Source organism: Petaurus breviceps, unplaced genomic scaffold, assembly GCF_028583685.1.
Source record: "Petaurus breviceps papuanus isolate PSGF00001 unplaced genomic scaffold, PetGlider_PUasm1.0 126, whole genome shotgun sequence".
NCBI classification, from domain to species: Eukaryota; Metazoa; Chordata; class Mammalia; order Diprotodontia; family Petauridae; genus Petaurus; species Petaurus breviceps.
In genome coordinates this window covers 86726835-86745813 of record NW_027185655.1, presented here as the reverse complement: position 1 = coordinate 86745813, position 18979 = coordinate 86726835, and the positions used below count along the sequence as shown (strand labels likewise).

General features: G+C 38.2%; 1 protein-coding gene across 1 annotated transcript in view; it reads right to left on the bottom strand.

The window, feature by feature from the left end:
- KLHL2 (kelch like family member 2) overlaps positions 1-18979 on the bottom strand; it is a 178529-nt gene that overhangs the window by 40001 nt on the left and 119549 nt on the right. Inside the window, exon 6 of the mRNA XM_069097792.1 lies at positions 5668-5777. Coding sequence (XP_068953893.1) covers positions 5668-5777 — 110 coding nt within the window. The remainder of the gene's footprint in view (positions 1-5667; positions 5778-18979) is intronic.

The window sequence follows — 18979 nt, the reverse complement described above, 5'->3', positions numbered from 1 at the left end:
TTTGGGGAAAAGCTTGTAAACAGTCTATATAATACTTGTGGAAAGCTCTCTGAGGGAACAGGGTCATCTATACCTTACCTAAATTTTGAATCTCCCCCAACACTTGACATAATACTTTGCATATAAGGACACTTAATAAACATTAATATTATTTGAAATGATTTGGTGCTCAAAAGCTCTAATTCCCACCCAAAGAAACTTTGATGTACAATCAAGTTGGAGAAAGAAAACGAACCATCTACTCAGTATATACCTTCCTATAAAAAGAAGCAGGAAATGAAGATTCTTTGTAAATTAAAGAATGATGCCTGTGCATCACTGACTCTCTTGTACCTCATTAGCTACTTCCCAGAAAGCAATCTTACTCTTCTTCCCATGGTGACTTAGTACCGCTAGATTTGTTGTCAGGAAAATCTGGGTTCAAATCCCACCTCCACTTCAGCCACTAATTGTGTGAGCCTTCACAAATCACTTTACCTTCTCTATGATTCAGTTTTTTCATCTATGAAAAGAGGGGGTTGGACTTGACAGCCTCCAAGGTCCCTTCTCTTAATTTATGATCTAGTTTTGAATCCTGGCTGTATCCCAGCTATAACTTTGGGCAAGTCACCTGAAGAACCAAGCTTCAGCTTCCACATTTGTCCAATGAGGGTGTTGGACTAAATGACTTCTAGCCCAGTTGCTTTCCAATCCATGGTCTAACCTATGATCCATTTAAATAAAAAGTCTGTTCTCCCATACATCTGGTGGTCAAGACACTTCTAATATTTTAAAAAAGCAAAATAAAAACATTTAATAACCATCTATCTTTTCCCTTTTCTTTCTACATTAAATCTCTATTTGAAATAGTTCAGATGTACTGACTCTACTCTTTAGCACTACTCACTCTTTTTTGCTGTTCGATCATTTTTCAGTCATATCCAACTCTGTGACCCCATTTGGGGTTTTCTTGGAAAAGATATTGGAATGTTTTTCCATTTCCTTCTCCAGCTCATTTTAAAGATGAGAATCTAAGGCAAACAGGGTAAAGTGACTTGCTCAGGGTCACACAGCTAGTAAGTATGTGAGGTTGGATTTGAACTCAGGAAGAGGAATCTTCTTGACTCCAGGACTGGCACTCTACTCACTGCGCCACCTGCTGTGGTCACTTTTTAACGCCCTGCTATCTGGCAAATTATTCCACTATCTTTGCCAAGAAAACCCCAAATAGTGTCACAAAGAGCATGATTGAGCAACAACAATAACATCTGGCTTTTATTCCATGATTCCTGGAATTACTTTTTTTAAAATTATTCTGGTTGGGTGGTTTTATTAAAACTAAAACAGTTTTCAATATTTTGCTAGTCCTGAATAATTTTCTTTGCACTTGATAGTATTTTATTTTCTTCCAATTACATGTAAAGATAATTTTCAACATTCATTTTTGTAATCATTTGATTTGTAAGATTTTGAGTTCCGAATTTTTCTCCCTTCTTCCCTTCCCTCCCCCTCTCTTTCCAAGGCAGCAAATAATCTGATACAGATTATACATGTACAATCATGATAAACATATGTCCACATTAGTCATGTTGTGAAGACTCAGAACAAAAGGGGGAAACCATGAGAAAGAAAAAATAAAAAACAACAAAAAAGTGAAAATAGTATGCTTCAATCTGCATTCAGATTCTAGATGTGGATATCATTTTCCATCATGAGTCTTTTGGAATTGTCTTAGATCACCGTATTGCTGAGAAGAGTTAAGTCTATCATAGCTGATCATTCCACGATGTTACTGTTACTGTGTACAATGTTCTCCTAGTTTTGCTTACTCTACTCAGCATCAATTTATATAAGTCTTTACAGGTTTTCTGAAGTTCACCTGCTCATCATTTCTTATAGCACAATTACATTCACATAGCACACAATTTGTTCAGCCATTCTCCAACTGATGGGTATCACCTTGATTTCAAATTCTTTGCCACCACAAAGAGCTGCTATAAATATTTTTGTACATGTGAGTCCTTTTCCCTTTTTATTATCTCTTTGGGATAGAGACCTAGTAGTAGCATTGCTGGGTCAAAGGGTATGCACACTTTTATAGCCCTTTGGGCACAGTTCTCTTGGAATTACTCTTACAAGAGATGATGCAGACTCTCATCGCCAGATATAGGGGCCTCATGGCTTCCTCATCTTCCTTAAAATCTCTGCAGCATCAGACACCATTAATTATCACCTGCTTCTTGAACTCTCTCTCCTTACTTCCCCTTAGACTCAGAGGAAGAAATAGATAGCAAAACTATAGTAGTGGAGGAATTCAATCTCCCCTGTCTGAACTTGATACATCTAACCTTATAATAAATAAGAAAGAAGTTGAGGAGGTAAATAGAATCTTAGAGAAGATAGATATGGTAGACCTCTGGAGAAAATTTAATGGGGATAAAAAGGAATATACCTCACTTCTCCTTAGTTTCTGAGATGCTGGTCCCATCTACCCTGTTGCCTCTGGTCTCTGACAGTATCATACTGACATTCCCTATCTCCTTCACAAGCTCTGCTTCCTTACACCCGTGCCCCCTCAACACAGTGGTATTTAAGATTTTGTCTTTAGGCTTGCTACCTTCCTCAGGCATCTCCTCTGTTCTCACAGCCTTTGCCCTTGCTTCTATGCAAATCACAGAACCACAGAGTTGGAAGAGTCCTCAAAGGCCACTGAGTCCAAACACTGAGGTGTTTGGAAGTGGATGGGGATGAGGAAATGGAGGCCAAGATCATGTTAACTGATTTTTCCAAGGTCTGCTCTTTTGCAAAAGCACTTGCTCTGCCTATATAAGTCCATTCTTTTCCATCTCCTGGCACCAAATGCCTTCAGTTTCACACCTGACTACTGTAATAGTCACTGATTGTTCTCCCTGCCTGGAGGCACTACTGTAATCCACTTTTCACATCCATAACAGCTTAACTCATTCTTATACACAGATGTGATGATGCCATTCCTATGCTCAAAACCCTTTCCTCTGTACCTACTACTCATTGAATAAACCTTGAATTCTGTAGCCCTGAACCGAAGTACCCCTTTCATCCATAACTGAGCCCATAATAACCTTTTAATCTTATCACCCATCAACCTCCAACATGAATTCTATACTTCAGACAGCATGAATCAATTGCCCTTCCCTGAACACAAACTATACTTTCTTTTTCTTTTTTTAATATTTATATTTTATTCATTTAAAAAAATTATTTATTTAATTTTAAAATTGTGGAATAAAACAAGCATTTCTGTAACACAGTATAATAAAAAAAGATAATTACATATGACACTGCAAATCTCTTATGTACAACTTACTATTCCTTTTAAATATATAATAAAGTTATCATGCATTTTTTCTTTTTTTCCCCACCCCTCGCCCTAGAGATGGCTACCATCAGACACAAATGTGTGTGTGTGTATAAAATCATTCTATACATATTTCGCTTTATCAGTTCTTTATCTGGATATAGATGCATATGTCCGTTTTAGTTAACCAACTGCATCTTCTTGATTTTCTCCGTCTATCTAAAAGGCTCCCTTCTTTGCCCCATCCCTCTCTACTTCCCTAGTCACCTGCCCTAACTCAGTTTTTGCCTCAGAAATCCTCTCAGTTTTTATAGTATGAGACTCTAGGAGGAAGACAGGAAGAGAGAGGGACCTCCAGTTTTTTTGAACAACCAGGGCAAAGGCATGGACAGGAGAGCTAGGAGTGTTGTGGGTGAGGAACAGAGAGGGAGGCAAGTTTGGCTGATTGTAGAGTGAGGGAGGGGGAGTAATAATCAAAAGCTGGAAAGACAGGTGTGGGGGGGGATAATCTTACAGGCTTTTAGTGATAAATAGAGGAGATTATATTTTATATTAGAGGGAATAGGAGACATTAAAATTGGTCAAATAGGGGAGTCACAGGGTCAGGTCTGCACTTAAGGTAAATCACTTTAGTGGAGGTTGTGTTAGATGAACAGAGTAGGTGAAAAAACTGAGGTAGTGCAACCTATGAAGAGATTGTTACTGTACTCTAGGTGAGGCATGATGAGTGTAAATTAAGTAAAATTCTCACTTTGTTAAGCAGTGAGAAAGGGTCTGATTCAAGAGTTGCTGTGAAGGAGGAAATTGTAAGATATCGCAACTGACTGGACATATGGGGTATGGGAGAATAAAGAAAGATTCAGGATAAAGCCAAAGTTTTGAACCAGAGAAACTAGAAGGATCATAGCGCCTTTGACAGAAGCAGAGAAGTATGGACAAGGGAAAGGTTTAGGGGAAAAGCTAACAAGTTCAATTTTAAACGTAGAATTAAAGACATCTCCAGAACATCAAGTTTGAAATGCCCAGAGGACAATTTCTGATGTGGGACTGAAGCTTGGGGAGAAAATGGGACTGATATGTAGATTGGGGAGTCATCTGTAGAAAACTGATGAAGTTATTAAGAAAGTAAAGGGAAAGATGAGAGGTCCAGAATGAAAAGGAGTTTGTTCACTACAGAACGGGAATTTCAGGGGGCACGGTGGAAAGGGTGAGCAGTGCTGAACTGAGACATAAATGGAATTGGCTTGAGGGGGATAAGGATGAAAGAATATGAGGAAGGAGCAAGGGATAGAAGTAAAAAAGAAAGAAATAACAAAATCAGAGAGGGTGGTTGAAGACACTGCACTGTGAGGAGAACAAGGATTTGGAGTGGTAAGAGATAGAGTACAATAATTTACCATTTATAAAGCATATTAAGGTTTGCAAAATTGTTTTACATACAGTCCCTCATTGGATCTTCCTAACAAACCAATGAAGTTGGTAACTGATGCATTATCATCTTCTTTTACAGATGAGGAAACCAAGGCTAAGACTTGCTCATGCTCATAGTAATTGTGGAATTTTGAAACCGGATCTCTCAATTAACATTAATAACAACTAGCATTTATGTATAGTTTTACAATTCACAAAGCACTTTTCAAGTATTGTCTCATTTGATCTTCACAACCCTGGGAGCTAAGAGATTATTATCCCCATTTGACAGATAAGGAAACTGAAACAGGCAGTGGTTAAGTGACTTGCCCAGCATCAGATAGCTAGTGCCAGAGGTTGGATTTGAACTTGGATCTTCCTGACTCTGGGTCCAGTGGTCTATTACACCCCTTAGCAACTTTCAAGTCCTGAATTCTTTCTACCTTTCACTTCTCTAGAATGAACAAAAACGACTCTCAGGGTAAGGGAGCTGTTCTACGTAGAAGTGTGGGGTCAGTATCAGATTAGGAGGGGCCAGTATCTGGAACTCCTCTATAATCCCAGGTGATTAAGATTTCCTTCATGTCAGAAATGCTTTCTAAGAGCATACTTCTAGCAGGCCTTGGACAAACATGCCTGTGGGAAGTGACACCCACACTCTCAAAGCCCACTTGACAAAGAGATGGAGGATGAAGAGTATCAGAGGAACCAAACCTTTTGAGAAATTCACAATACACAATAATTTGTAGTGTGAGTCAACAGTAGAGGCAGCTGGTTTTCTTAGCTTTATGGGAAATGCCTATACCCTTCTCCTCACTGTCTATGTAAAGCAGAGAACACCTGTTAGACGTGGACAGACATTAATAGAATGGGTAAAAAACACCCCAAACAGTACATTGGGGGGCTGGGGTGGGGGGAGGGGGTTGGCAGGCACTACTTACCTTCTCTTCTGAGGAAATGGTAAGCTTGTCACTGGATATTAAGCTGCATACTTGTTCTATGCCCAGATTGAGGAATTCCTCACTAAGTACCACATCTGAAAAATGCTGTTCTGTTTGGGAGTTGAAAAAAAAACCTATTAACACCAACACTTAATTATTACAGGCTTCAGATGGCTTAAGATCACACATGGTCTGTGTGGCATTACTGCATGAATAATGACTAAACCAAAGTATTACATTTCCCTTATGCAAGATATTATGAAACAATATGTTTGGGGAACTGACTTTGTACTTAAGAGAACTGTCAATAGTATTTTAGGGTAAAGTGAAAAAAAAAAGAAAGAAAACTGGCTCTGATGTTCCATCTCCCAATGCCAGGAATTTTTACTGGCTAGTCTTCATGCACAGAATGGTTTCCCTCCTCAGAACCACCTCCTGATTTCCCTGGCTTCTTTCAAGATGCAGTTAAAATCCCTTCTTTTTTTTTTTTTCATTTTTCAAATGCTTTATTAACTTCTGATTTACATCATTAATTTCTGCCAGATTTTGAGTCACAAAATTTCTCCCCATTTTTCCCCTACCCACCACCCCAAAATGGCAGTCCCACAGGACATCCCCTCCTCCAATCTGCTCTCTCCCATAGCCCCTTAGACTTTTGTATATCTTATTTCCCATTTACATATAAGATAGTATTAATAACAGTATATATATATATATATATATATATATATATATAATTTTAAACATTTGATTTTAAAACTTTGAATTGCAGATTCATTCCCTTCCTCCCTTGTCACCCACCCTTACTGGGAAGATAAGCAGTTCAGTATAGATTGTACATGTGTAGCTTAATACAAAACATTAACATAGTAGATATATTATAAAAGACTGACTATATTTCCCTCCCTCCTATCCCACTTGTTCTACTCTACTTTGATCCCATCCCTTTTCAAAAGTGAGTGCTTCCAACTTCCCTTCCCCCCAGCCTACCCTCCCTTTCATCATCCCCCCTCTCGCCCCCTTCTCCCCTACTCTCCTGTACAGTGAGATACCCTATTTAGTGTGTATGTCATTCCCTCCCCGAGTCAGATTCAATGAGAATAAGGTTGACCCATTCCCCTTTGCCTTCCTATTCTTCCCCTCCATTGTAACCATTTTTCCCTTGCCTCTTCTATATGAGATAGTTTACCCCATTCTGTCTCTCTCCATCTCCTCTCATTATATTCCTTTCTCACTTCTTAATTTCCTCTTTTAAGTATCATCCCTTCCTATTAAATTGGTCTTGTGCCCTCTATCTATGTATACCTGTAAACATATATACACACATTCACATATGTATTCATACGCCCATATACCCTCCGATATAAATACACACACACACACACACACACACACACACACACATATATATATATATATTTGTATTCCCTTCAACTATTTTCATACTGAGGAAAGTTTCATCAGTTACAATTATCGTTTTTCCATGTAGGAATGTTAATAGTTCAACTTTGATAAGTGACTTGTGATTTCTTTTCCTTACCTTCTCAAGCTTCTCTTGCTTCTTGTATCTAAATGTCAAGTTTTCTATTCAACTCTGGTTTTTTTCATTAAGAATGCTTGAAAGTCCTCTATTCCACTGAATGACCATATTTTCTCTTGAAACGTGATACTCAGTTTTGCTGGGTACGTAATTATTGGTTTTAATCCCGGATCCTCTGCCCTCCAGAATATCATATTCCAGGCCCTTTGATTCCTCAGTGTAGAAACTGCCAGATCCTGTGTTATCCTGATTGTGTTTCCACAATATTAAAATTATTTCTTTCTGGCTGCTTGTAATATTCTCTCATTGATCTGGGAATTCAGGAACCTGGCTATAATATTCCTAGGAGTTTTCTTTTTGGGATCTTTTTCAGGTGATCGGTAGATTCTTTCAACCTCTATTTTGCCTTCTGGTTCTATAACATCAGGGCAATTTTCCTTGAGAATTTCTTGGAGGATGATTTCTACGTTCTTTCTTTGATCATGGCTTTCAGGTAGTCCAAAAATTTTTCAATTATCTCTCCCGGATCTATTTTCCAGGTCATTGGTTTTTCCCATGAGATATTTCACATTGCCTTCTATTTTTTCATTTGTTTGGATCTGTTTAACATCATCTTGATTTCTCTTAAAGTCACTAGCTTCCCTTTGCTCCATTCTAAATCTGAGGAAATGATTCTCCTCATTGAGCTTTTGAGATTCTTTTTCCATATGGCAAACTCAGCTTTTTAAGGCATTCCTCTCCTCATTGCCTTTTTGAGCCTCTTTTGCCAATTGAGTTAGTCTGTTTTTTAAGGTGGATTTTCCTCAGTCAGGCTGTTGACTCTCATTTCATAATTTTCTTGCATCATTCTCATTTCTCTTCCCAATTTTTCCTCCACTTCTCTTATCTACTTCTTAAGGTCCTCTATGGCCTGTAACCAGCTCATATTTTCCTTGGAAGCTTTGGGTTCAGGACTTCTGACTTCACTATTGTCCTCCTGTTCCATGCTTTGATCCTTTTTGTCCCCAAAATAGGAGTCTAATGTTGGAATCTTTTCTTTGTTTTGCTTCCTTTGCCTGGTCATGTCACCCCTCAGTCACTTGACCCCTGGGCCTTTTGCCACAGTAGGAATCTGCCACCAGACAGGGGAGCTTTCGTCCCAAACTCTGGGGTTTTCTCAGCTGCCAGAGGTATTAGTTGGGTGCTCTCTCTGAGGACTCCACATGCTCTGGCAAGCTGGTCACGCACCCCAGGACCTCCACCCTAGACTGCAATCCAGATCCAAGCAGGTTAAAGCAAGAGTGATTACCCCTCAGACTGGTCACTTGGTCCCCCTATACTCTGCAGGCCAGGAGCTGAAGCTGCCACTTGGCTGCACTGCAGCCTTCAGCAGCTTCTCGCCCTAGGGGCAATAAGCTGACGCACTTCCAACTACTGGTCCCAAAGTCCACACTGCACTGACCTCTCACTTTGTCCTTAGCATCTATGTGTTGATAAATCTGGAAACGGCCAAAGCTGCTGATGATCTGGAGACCCTCCGGAGGGTAGCCTGTCAGGCCTGCCCTGAAGCTAAAACCTCCAGCTCACGCTGGGCTCGGCTCCCAGAGTGCTGCTGGCCAACTCCTGCCGGCCTTCTAGGGTGTCCTCAGTGGGAGGTTAGCTTCTCTGTGTCATTTTGTGGGTTCTGCAGCTCCAAAGTTTGCTCAGAGTCCCCTTTTACATGGATTGGGGAAGGTGGAAGCCAGAGCTGCTCAGAGGTCCTGCTTTTACTCTGCCATCTTGACTCCCTAAAATCCCTTCTTCTACAGGAAGCCTATCCCATTCTCCTTTACTTCTAGTATCTGCTATCTGAGAACACGCCCCATTTTTTTCTGTCTATAGTTTGCTTGTACATTATTGTTTGGATGTGAGCTCCTTGCCTTTCTTAGTAACTCCAGTACTTAGAACAATGCCTGGCAAATAATTGGTGCTTACTGACCCTACTGACTGACATTGGCTCTTCTCTAAATCACTTCTGTTTTGCATTTTGTGAAAACATCATAACCTTATGCATCAAGGACTAAGAAGTTAGGACTTTAAAGGGAGTTTTAATATTTTTAAAGTTTTCTATTTAATGGAGAAATCAAAGTATATGGTAGCTCCCTGGCCCATATTCACTTTAACTCTATTGTCTTTAAGGACATTAACTACTAGAAAAATTCCACATGAGAGATAGAAAGATTGTAGGTTCTGAGGACATAAAAACAATGCTGGCCCTACCAGAAAGTAAATAGTGCAAACTCAAAATGGTTGTGAGCAGTATAAGCACTTCAGGATTATTTGGAGATGTTTTAATGCTTTACCAATATTTCCCAACTGGTCCATGCGAATGCCAACAATTATTTTTTTAGGTGCTTCAAGTTAAGAGTATTCACTGATGTATTTATCTGAAAAAAGGGTTTCTTCTCTAATATCTTCCAATGGATCTGATATGAAGTTTCACATGCCATAACAAATATTATATGGCTGGCTTTTAGACACTCTTCTATATAAGTGTTTTTGATACATCAATTCAAAAGACTAGAAATCAATTCAGACTTACAAGAGTCTATGATACTAATAATACTAATAACCAACCATTAATGCTTAAGAATTGCAAAATGCTTCATTCCCATTTGATTCTCATAACCCTGGGAAGTAGGTATTATTATCACCACATAACATATGAGAAAATTGAGGCAGAGACATGTTAAGTAATTTGTCCAGGGTCATAAGGCTAGAAAATATCTTGGCAGGATTTGAACCCAGGACTTCTTGCTCCAAGACCATTCATCTTTCCTCTATGTCCATGTTGTCACTGAGTGTACATACTTCAATCTTTATACAAATAATCAGTCCTTAAAGGGAAATTTTTACCTAATTCTCATTTTAGGGATACTACACCCTTAAAATAATTTTACCATGGGTAAAAGTTGGATGTGTTTTACATACAGTCTAGTATGGATTTTTTACTTTGGCCATCTTTCAGGAGTTCTCTTTCCTGATACACCTGTCATACCTCCTTCCCAAATTCTGCCTCCTCACCCTTCTCTTTTAATAAGGTCACTTACACCTCTGCTTATCATATTGTCTGTTCTGCTGCTTTTCCCACATATCTCTCCTATGTTATTTCTGTATCAAAAATAATTAATTCAAGATAAACAAAAGGCAGTACATGTAAATAGGTTGTTATATATGTATGCATATATTTATTTGCTTAAATTGGAGTTTAATGATTCTGTAGTTGTATAGTTATTACAATCCAATTCAGAACACATTTATTCCACTTGTTTTGCTGCAAAATGCTATTAGAGCATTCCCTTTTAGTTCCTGGCTTAGAAGAGAATTGCAAAGAATTAAAGCCAGGACTACAGGGTGGGTGGTACTGAAATAAGAACTAAACCATAAGCATCATTATAAAAAAAAAAATCTCCATGTCTCTGTGCTTCTCAATAGATTTCTTTTAAATTAAAATCATAGATGAGAGAGTTGAGGGAAGGTGTTTTCATCAGTGAAGGGAGTTCTAAATATAGAAACTCCCTCCACCACTGCAGATCAACAAGACACCCACATCTTACACTCTTAGATAACTGCATGGGATACTGAAAGGTTAACTGACTTGTCCACAGTCACATAGCTAGTATGTGTCAGAAGTATTAAAACCCACAGAATTTTTTAAAAGGTAATTTATCAGTTACCCCAGAAAAAAAACCAACAACATTTTGAACGTAGTCCTGTACTTTAGTCATATAATCGAAATCATAAAGAAACCTGCTTCCTCTAAATACACAATGAATAAACAAACAAACAAATAAATAAATAAATGGCAGATTCTATTAAAAACATCCATTTCTGAATGAAGCAATTAGTAACATTTTGGCCTTGATTACACATAAGGTTCAAACTTCATGACTTGGTGGCACATCACTTATTCTTTTTAAAAATAAGATTAATCTTGATATTTCTTGGTTCTAAGGCTCACATCCTACTTCATTAAATTTCTAGTTTGCCAAAGAGTTACTGAAAACATGTTTGCTAAGGAACTGGATCATGAGAACTTCGTGGGAAGAAAAGCTAAAAGGTTGAGTCAGACCATCTGTTGTTTTATATAACACGGATGCAATTTAACATTTGCTTCTGTAAACCCACTGCAAGATTCTCTACTCCCATTAATAAATGCCATACTAACAAAAATGTTATGCAAAGAGAGAAAATAATAATCACAAAAGATCCACTTTCTTTTCTCCTTTTCTTTCAAGGAACAAGTTTGACAGTGTTCTTGTATGTACTCTCCATTCATTTCTTAACTGGTCTCCCTGTTTCTAGTCTCTTCTCTTTCACATATTCACATGGGCATGTTCCAAAGCCCACGTCAGACCAGGTCAACTGCTCTGTTCAAAAACTTCCAGTGGTTCCCTGTTGAGTATAGATAAGACATCAAGTCTTTAGCCTAGACTTTAAAGTGCCCAGACATATGGCTCTAATCTATTTTATATCACATGGTTCCCTTTACTGTAACATTCTAACCAAATTAGCTTCTCTCCACACCCCCCATCTTGTTTGTCCCATATCCAGAACTTCATGAGGGCCCATGCCTATCCCTAGAACATACTACCCTTTTGACTGATCCTTTTTTTCATTCAAGGTCCAGCTCAGGTGCCTAATCACTTAGCTGAAAGTGACTTCTCCTTCGTCAAATTTATCTAGAGAAGAGGCATCAAACATTTGGCCAGCACCTTGCAGCCTGTAATATTCCTGAGTGTTACCAGCCAGATTAAAGTATAATTGGGAAATATCTAACAAAATAAATTAAAATAGAACACAGATAATGTCAATATGAGACTTTTTAATCAAAATGCAGCCTTTAGAGATTCTATGGTTTAGTGGCCTTGTTTCTATTTGAGTTTGCCACCACTAGTCTAGATTACTTTATTCATCTTTTTGTTGTTCATTTTTCCATCACATTTTACTCTTTGTGACCCCATTTTGAGTTTTCTTGGTAAAGATATCAGAGTGATTTGCCATTTTCCTCTCCAGCTCATGTTACAGATGAGGAAACCGAGACAAACAAGGTTAAGTATGACTTGCCCAGGGTCACACAGCTAGTAAGTGTCTGAGGCCAAATTTGAATTCAGGAAGATGAGTCTTCCTGACTCCAGATCTGGCATCCTATCCAATGTGCCACCTAGTGGCTTAGAGTACTTTATCTGGAGCTCTTCTTTTCCCCTAAAATATTCTACTTTGTATTCTGCTTATTTGGGTAGAGGCAAGTTCTCTGAAAGTAGGGATGTATTGTTTTTTCCATCTCTCTATTCTCAGTGCCTAGTATATAGTAGGCGATAAATATCTGTTAAATGGAATTAAGGATATGGAAGAAGTTCTGTAAGTATCTAATAGACATACCTTGAACATGGAAAGAGGGGGCAGTATGAATGCACAATCATAATGGTATTTCTAAGTCCAACATTCTCCAATGACATGCTGGATAGCTTAGTCATTATTTCTGGTGATTCTTGCATCTTCTCATCTTTTGCCTGACTTTGAATAGCTTCCTTTTATCTGCCTATACATGTCTGGTAAAAGGCTCTTTCCTGAGAGCAGAACCAGGAGAAATTTGTACATAATTACAGATACAACGTATGTGTGATGACCAACCTTGATAGACTGGATTTTTCTCACCAATGTAAGGTTATAAGACAACTCCAAAAGACTCATGATGGAAGGAGATGTCTACATTCAGAGAAAGAACTAGAAAGAACAGAGTTTGAAAGCAGACTGCTCTCTTTCTTTTTCTTGTTTGGTTTTGTTTCCTCTTTCCCATTGTTCATTCCATCGGTTACAATCCTTCTTTACAACCTGATTGCATGCCACCATGGTGGAAGGGGAGAAAATTTGTAACTCAAGGGATTGTGGAACTGAATCTTGTAAACTAAAAGTAAACAAAATAATAAAGACCAAAAAAAGGCTCTTTCCTAGTACTATAAGAAAGAGAGGCAATGCCATCCTCCCAAAAAAAGACTTTAATAAAAATTTTATTTTTATTTATCATGAGACAGGGTCTCTCAGTCTCACACAGAACAGAAGTATGGTAGCCAGTCTTTGACCCAATACTACTTCTCATGGGGATGGAAGCTTCAATCAGCTCTGTTTCTAGTTTTTCTAGTTTCCAGTCTAGTTTTCTCCTCCATAGGCAGTCTGGTGGCATTCTATTTCCAAGGGTTCACCATAATGGTACCATACTAAGGTATGGACATCTTATCTTAAACCACTCAGAACCCTCAAACTCAATTATCCACCAGTCTTATCCTCTCCAGTAAAAGAGTATACCACCATGCCAGTTAATTAAAATTTTAACAGTAGAAATGTATGTAGGCATAAGAAAACTTAAAGCTTACCTATTGTTTGCATATGGGGCATATTATTTAATACACTGCAGTAATGATAATGATGATAATAATAATAACAATGGCTACCATATATAAAATGCTTTAAGGATTTAACATTTTATACATACATGTTCTATACTTGCTCCCACTACAGAATGTAAGTTCACTGAGGGCAAAGGTTACCTTTTTTCTTATCTTGTCTGATATTTGGTAGGTTCTGAACAAGTTGCCTATTAATTGATTTGGGAAGCACTTTAGATACTTTATCTTCCTTATCCTCACAACAATCAAAGAAGTAAGTGCTATTATTATACCAACTTACAAACTGGGAAATGCCTTGAGGCTCAGAGAGATTAATATAAAAGACCTTTCCAGGGTCAAGCAGCTACTGAGTATCTGAGCTTCAAGCTTAATTCTTGACTCTGAGTCAGTGATTATGACACTCTACCTCAGGAGAATCCTTGTGGGAATAAGAAATAGGGAAACATTCAGCACTAAGACTGACCAACCATTATCACAGTAGCTTTTTGGTACATTTCTGACAGCCTAACAAGAAAAAAATGGGCACATTATAAACAAGGACAAATTCTAAAATGACATAGTAATCCTTCCCCACGCTACATCAGAATTCTCCACTAACCACAGCATCTGAATTTTTCTGACTATTTCAAGTCAATGAAGAAAAGCCTTAACTTCCAATAAATTTTTATCAAGAAATCAAAGGAAACCCCAGTATATCATAGATCTCGTGAATTAAAATGGGGTGAAGGGAGCTCAGTTTCTCAGCCCCAGGATTGCCAGACTTCAGAAAAGTCAGCAAGATGCTCCTTAGGGTTGGACCTGAAAACTCATAACTCTCCAGCTGGGAAAATGTTCAGCACATTTAGAGTGGGAAGAGATAAGGAGAAAAGAGTATAAAAATAGACAGCTTCTCTAACAGGTGTCATTTAGAAGGTCAGCATGAATTCAGCCAAGAAGTGTTATATATCATAAGCATTCACTTAGTCTGCTCCATTAAAAGAATATTCTAAAGGCAGCAAATGACCATAGCAACAGATCGGGGTGTGGGGGATGGAAAGAAAGAGAGAGAGAGAGGGAGGGAGAGGGAAAGGGAAAGGGAGAGGGAGAGGGAGAAGGAAGGGAAAAAGACAGAGATAGAAACCACAGAGATGAGACAGAGAGAAACAGAAGGCATCATCTATTATTTCAAATGCATATGATGTTGCCCTGAATGGTAACCTCACTGTTAGAAACACTGCTTCAGCTCATTTTCATACATCTGAGCGCAGCTTTAAAAAATACAGTGTCATTATTTTGATAAGCATATCATAAAGATAGGAGGTAGCTTTGAATTTTAGAAGATAGGGAAGAACACAAGTACAGACTAAGGAGGTATAGGAAATAATTTTGAGCACATTCTCCTCTCCCCCTCCCCCCACTTCGAGAATGGAATATATAATTTGGTTGAAAAAAATTCTGGGATCAAGAGTCTTCCAAATGATCGCATAAAAAACCATTGCAGGGCAGCTAGATGGCGCAGTGAATAGAGCACCAGCCCTGAAGTCAGGAGGACCTGAGTTCAAATCTAGCCTCAAATACTTGACACTTAACTAGTTGTGTGACCCTGGGCAAGTCACTTAGCCCTAACTTCCTTGCCTTCTCCCCTCCAAAAAAAAAACCCATTGCTTGGTTTCATTCAAGTCTGAATTTAGGGTCAGACAAGTCAGAGGGCCTAGATTCAGTTTCTAACTTTGCCACTCACACTACTTGGGAGACCTAAGGCAAGGGTGGACCTTAATTTCCTCATCCATAAAATGAGTATGTTGGGCTGGATGATATGATTTTAGTTCTAAATTTTTGCTCCTACAACCTTGGAAAGTGAAGAAAAATCAATAGATTTTAAAATCTATCAAATGAAAAAGAAAAGAAAAATAAATAAAACAAAAAGATCCAAATCTATTAAATGAAAAATAAGTATGAGTCTATATTATTACTTAAAGCATTTAGGATTTGGCTTGAGCTTTAGGATTTGGCGCATTAGGCAACAAATAGTAAGCACCTTCCGAGTTACAAGAAAGTGCTAAACAGTGCTAAGGTTATAATGATGTATAAAACCTGGACCCCAACCCCAAAGTCTCTACAATCTAGGAGGGATAGTACAACACAAAGAAACTATCATTCAAGGCAGTACTCCATGCCTGAGACAAAATGCTATAAGAATTCAGGAGGAGAAAACATTTCTCGTTGGAATAATCAAGGGAAGGCCTTGTGCAAGAAGCAGCAGGTCTTGAGGGTTAATTAGGCTGCTGCTGTTCAGTCATTTCAATCATGACCTCATTTCATCACACCATTTGGGATTTTCATGGCAGAGCTACCAAAGTGGTTTGCCATATCCTTTTCTAGCCCATTTTACAAATGAGAAAACTGAGGCAAAAGGGGTCAAGTGATTTGCCCAGAGTCATACAGCTAATGTCCAAGGCTGGATTTGAATTCAGGAATTCCTGACTCCAGGCCCAGTGCTCTATCTACTGTGCCACCTAGCTGCCTTTAGTCAGCTATCAGTAGATAAAGATAGGAGGTTGTTTGTCCTTAATTCTTGAAGATGACCAATGACTTCAAGAAAGTGATGTCTTCACTTGTGTGTGAATTGGATTTCAGTTAGGCAGAACTATACAAAGAAGTCATCACACTCATCCTCTTCTCCAGAGTCATCAGAATCTAGTGGCAAGACATAGGTCAGGACGACTGACGATGTCCTCAAAGACAGGAGTTAAGGTTACTGGGCAGAGGTGATAATGTAAGCTAAGGTGTGGGGGTGGGAAAACAGAAATAATACCTGATAATAGTATTAATTAATCATATTAATATATGAAAATATATAATATAGTACATAAAGTATATAGTATATGCTTTATACATAGTATAGAAAAATACACAGTACATAACATAAATGAAATTATATAGTATATAGTGTATAAGTTATATACTATATACTTTCACATATGTAGTATACGAAAGTATAGTATATGTTATTTATATAATATATAAATATATTATATATATATATATAATGGTAATACTCACAGACGTAGTCTAGTTTAGGGGCAGCTAGGTGGTACAATGAATAGAACATTGGCCCTGGAGTCAGGAGGACCTGAATTCAAATCTGGCCTTAGACACTTGACACATTTACTAGCTGTGTGACCTTGGGCAAATCACTTAACTCCAACTGCCTTACCTTCCCCCTTCAAAAAAAAAAAAAGTAGTAGTCTAGTTTGGCAGGGCAAGAGGGGGTAGTAGGAGATAAAAGTGGGACCAGAGTATGAACAGCTTTCAATGTCAATGTAAGAGACTCAACTTTATTTGGTTAAGAAGCCATTAAAGGTTTTTACTTAGAAGAACGAATGGCACAATTACAGTGAGGTTTTATGAGGACTGATTTATCTAGTGGGTTTGAGGACACAATGGCAGGGTACGTGGGAAGACCTTGTGTTTTTCTACCTTTTTCACCAGTAGGATTATAATTGGTAGCTCCCTATATTTTTCAAGCTGTGTAAGAAGCTATGTGGAGGGAAATAAGTTAGCAACTTATTTTCTTACAGTAACTGTGAGAAAAAATTTTGAAGCGTTTCCCTGATAAAGGTCTCATTTCACAAACATATAGAGAACTTATAATTTATAAAAGTTTATAAATTTATAAAAATAAAAGCCACTACCCAATTGATAAAAGATCAAAAGACATAACCAGAATGCTGGAGGGGATGTGGGAAAAGTGAGACATTAATGCACTGTTGATGGAGGTGTGAACTGATTCAACCATTCTGTGGAGCAATTAGGAACTATGCCCAAATGGCTATAAAATCATGCATTACCTTTGACCCAGCAACACCACTACTAGGTCTACATTCCAAAAACGATTGAAAGAAAAAGGAAAAGGACATATTTGTATAAAAATATTTGTAGCAGCTCTTTTCTGGAAAGACTTGCATGGTCTGAAACGAAGTGAAAGCACTGTGTACAAAGGTACAGCAATACTGTAAGATGATCAGCTGTTAATGACTTAACTATTCTCAGCAATACAATGATCCAAGACAACTCTGAAGGACTTAATGATGAAAAATACTATCCATCCCCAGAGAAAGAACTGATGGTGTCTGAATACAGACTGGAGCATACTTTTTAAAATTTATTTTTCTTGAGTTTTTTTGTCCATGTTTTCTTTTGCAATATGACTACCATGGAAATGTTTTGCATGACTACACATGTATAACCTATATTGAATTGCTTGTCTTCTTAATGATGGGGGCAGGGAGAGAAGAAGGGAGTAAATTTGGAACTTAAAGCTTTAAAAACGAATGTTAAAAATTGTTTTTACATGTTAAGTGGGGAAAAATAAATACTAAACAAACAAAAAATAGATTAAAAAACAAAAAGAAGTCATGTCTACTCTATTGGGAAGGAGGAAATGGACCTCAAGGACAGTAGAAAGGGGATCTGGGTTTATTCACAAAGGGCTGAGGATGGTAGGGAAGCAGGAAAGGAAGAAGGAAAAAAGGGGGCATTGGCCAAAAGACTAGGAGGACTCCCCACGTCACCTCCTCTACTGTATCTTCCACTGCCCAACTGGAATATTGTTTTGACAGTGCCAGAAGAAAATTCCTCTCAGGCATGCTAGGCCTTGATGTTAAGCAGTTCTTCAAGTGAAGGAGGTTAAAGAGGGGGAGGGTAAACAAGGCTAAATTCTTAGTGGGGAGCTTATTATCCTGTGTGATTCTATAATAGAATACTAGGAGTTTATTTTCTTCTTTGTCGGGATATTAACATCTTAAAATTAAATCACTCCTGACTTTATTATCAATGTTTGCTTTTTTGGGTTTTCTTCTAGGCTAGGTCTCCCTATCTCACCTAAGCTGAAAGTACTAGGGCCATTAATGGGCCACTCCTACTATTGACTGGCAAAAGAGGTTTACCTACTCTGTTTCTGTCTCCTAGGGGCTCACCATATTTATGAAAGACTTGGTGCAGAAATCCAATTGACTTTAGATGACTGAAACTCAGAACTCTGGAACTCAAGCAATCCACCAGCCTTACTCTCCAACAGATGGGATAATTATCACTGTAAAGAGGGGAAGAGATAGAGTCTATCTCTTTATCATAGCATGAAAGGGACTTATGGTTTTTGAAAGCTAATCCAGCAAAGCACCCAGCTTCTAATATGCTACAAATGCTCTGCATATAAGTCCCAGCAACAGACAGTATCTGCCATCAGAAGTCTAGCCCAGTTAAATGCAGATCAGCTCAACAATATTAAAATTGGCCACTGAAGGATGAATTCTTTGGCCATGGTAACCCATGAAATAGTGGAAAATTCTACATGTCCCTCTGTTCA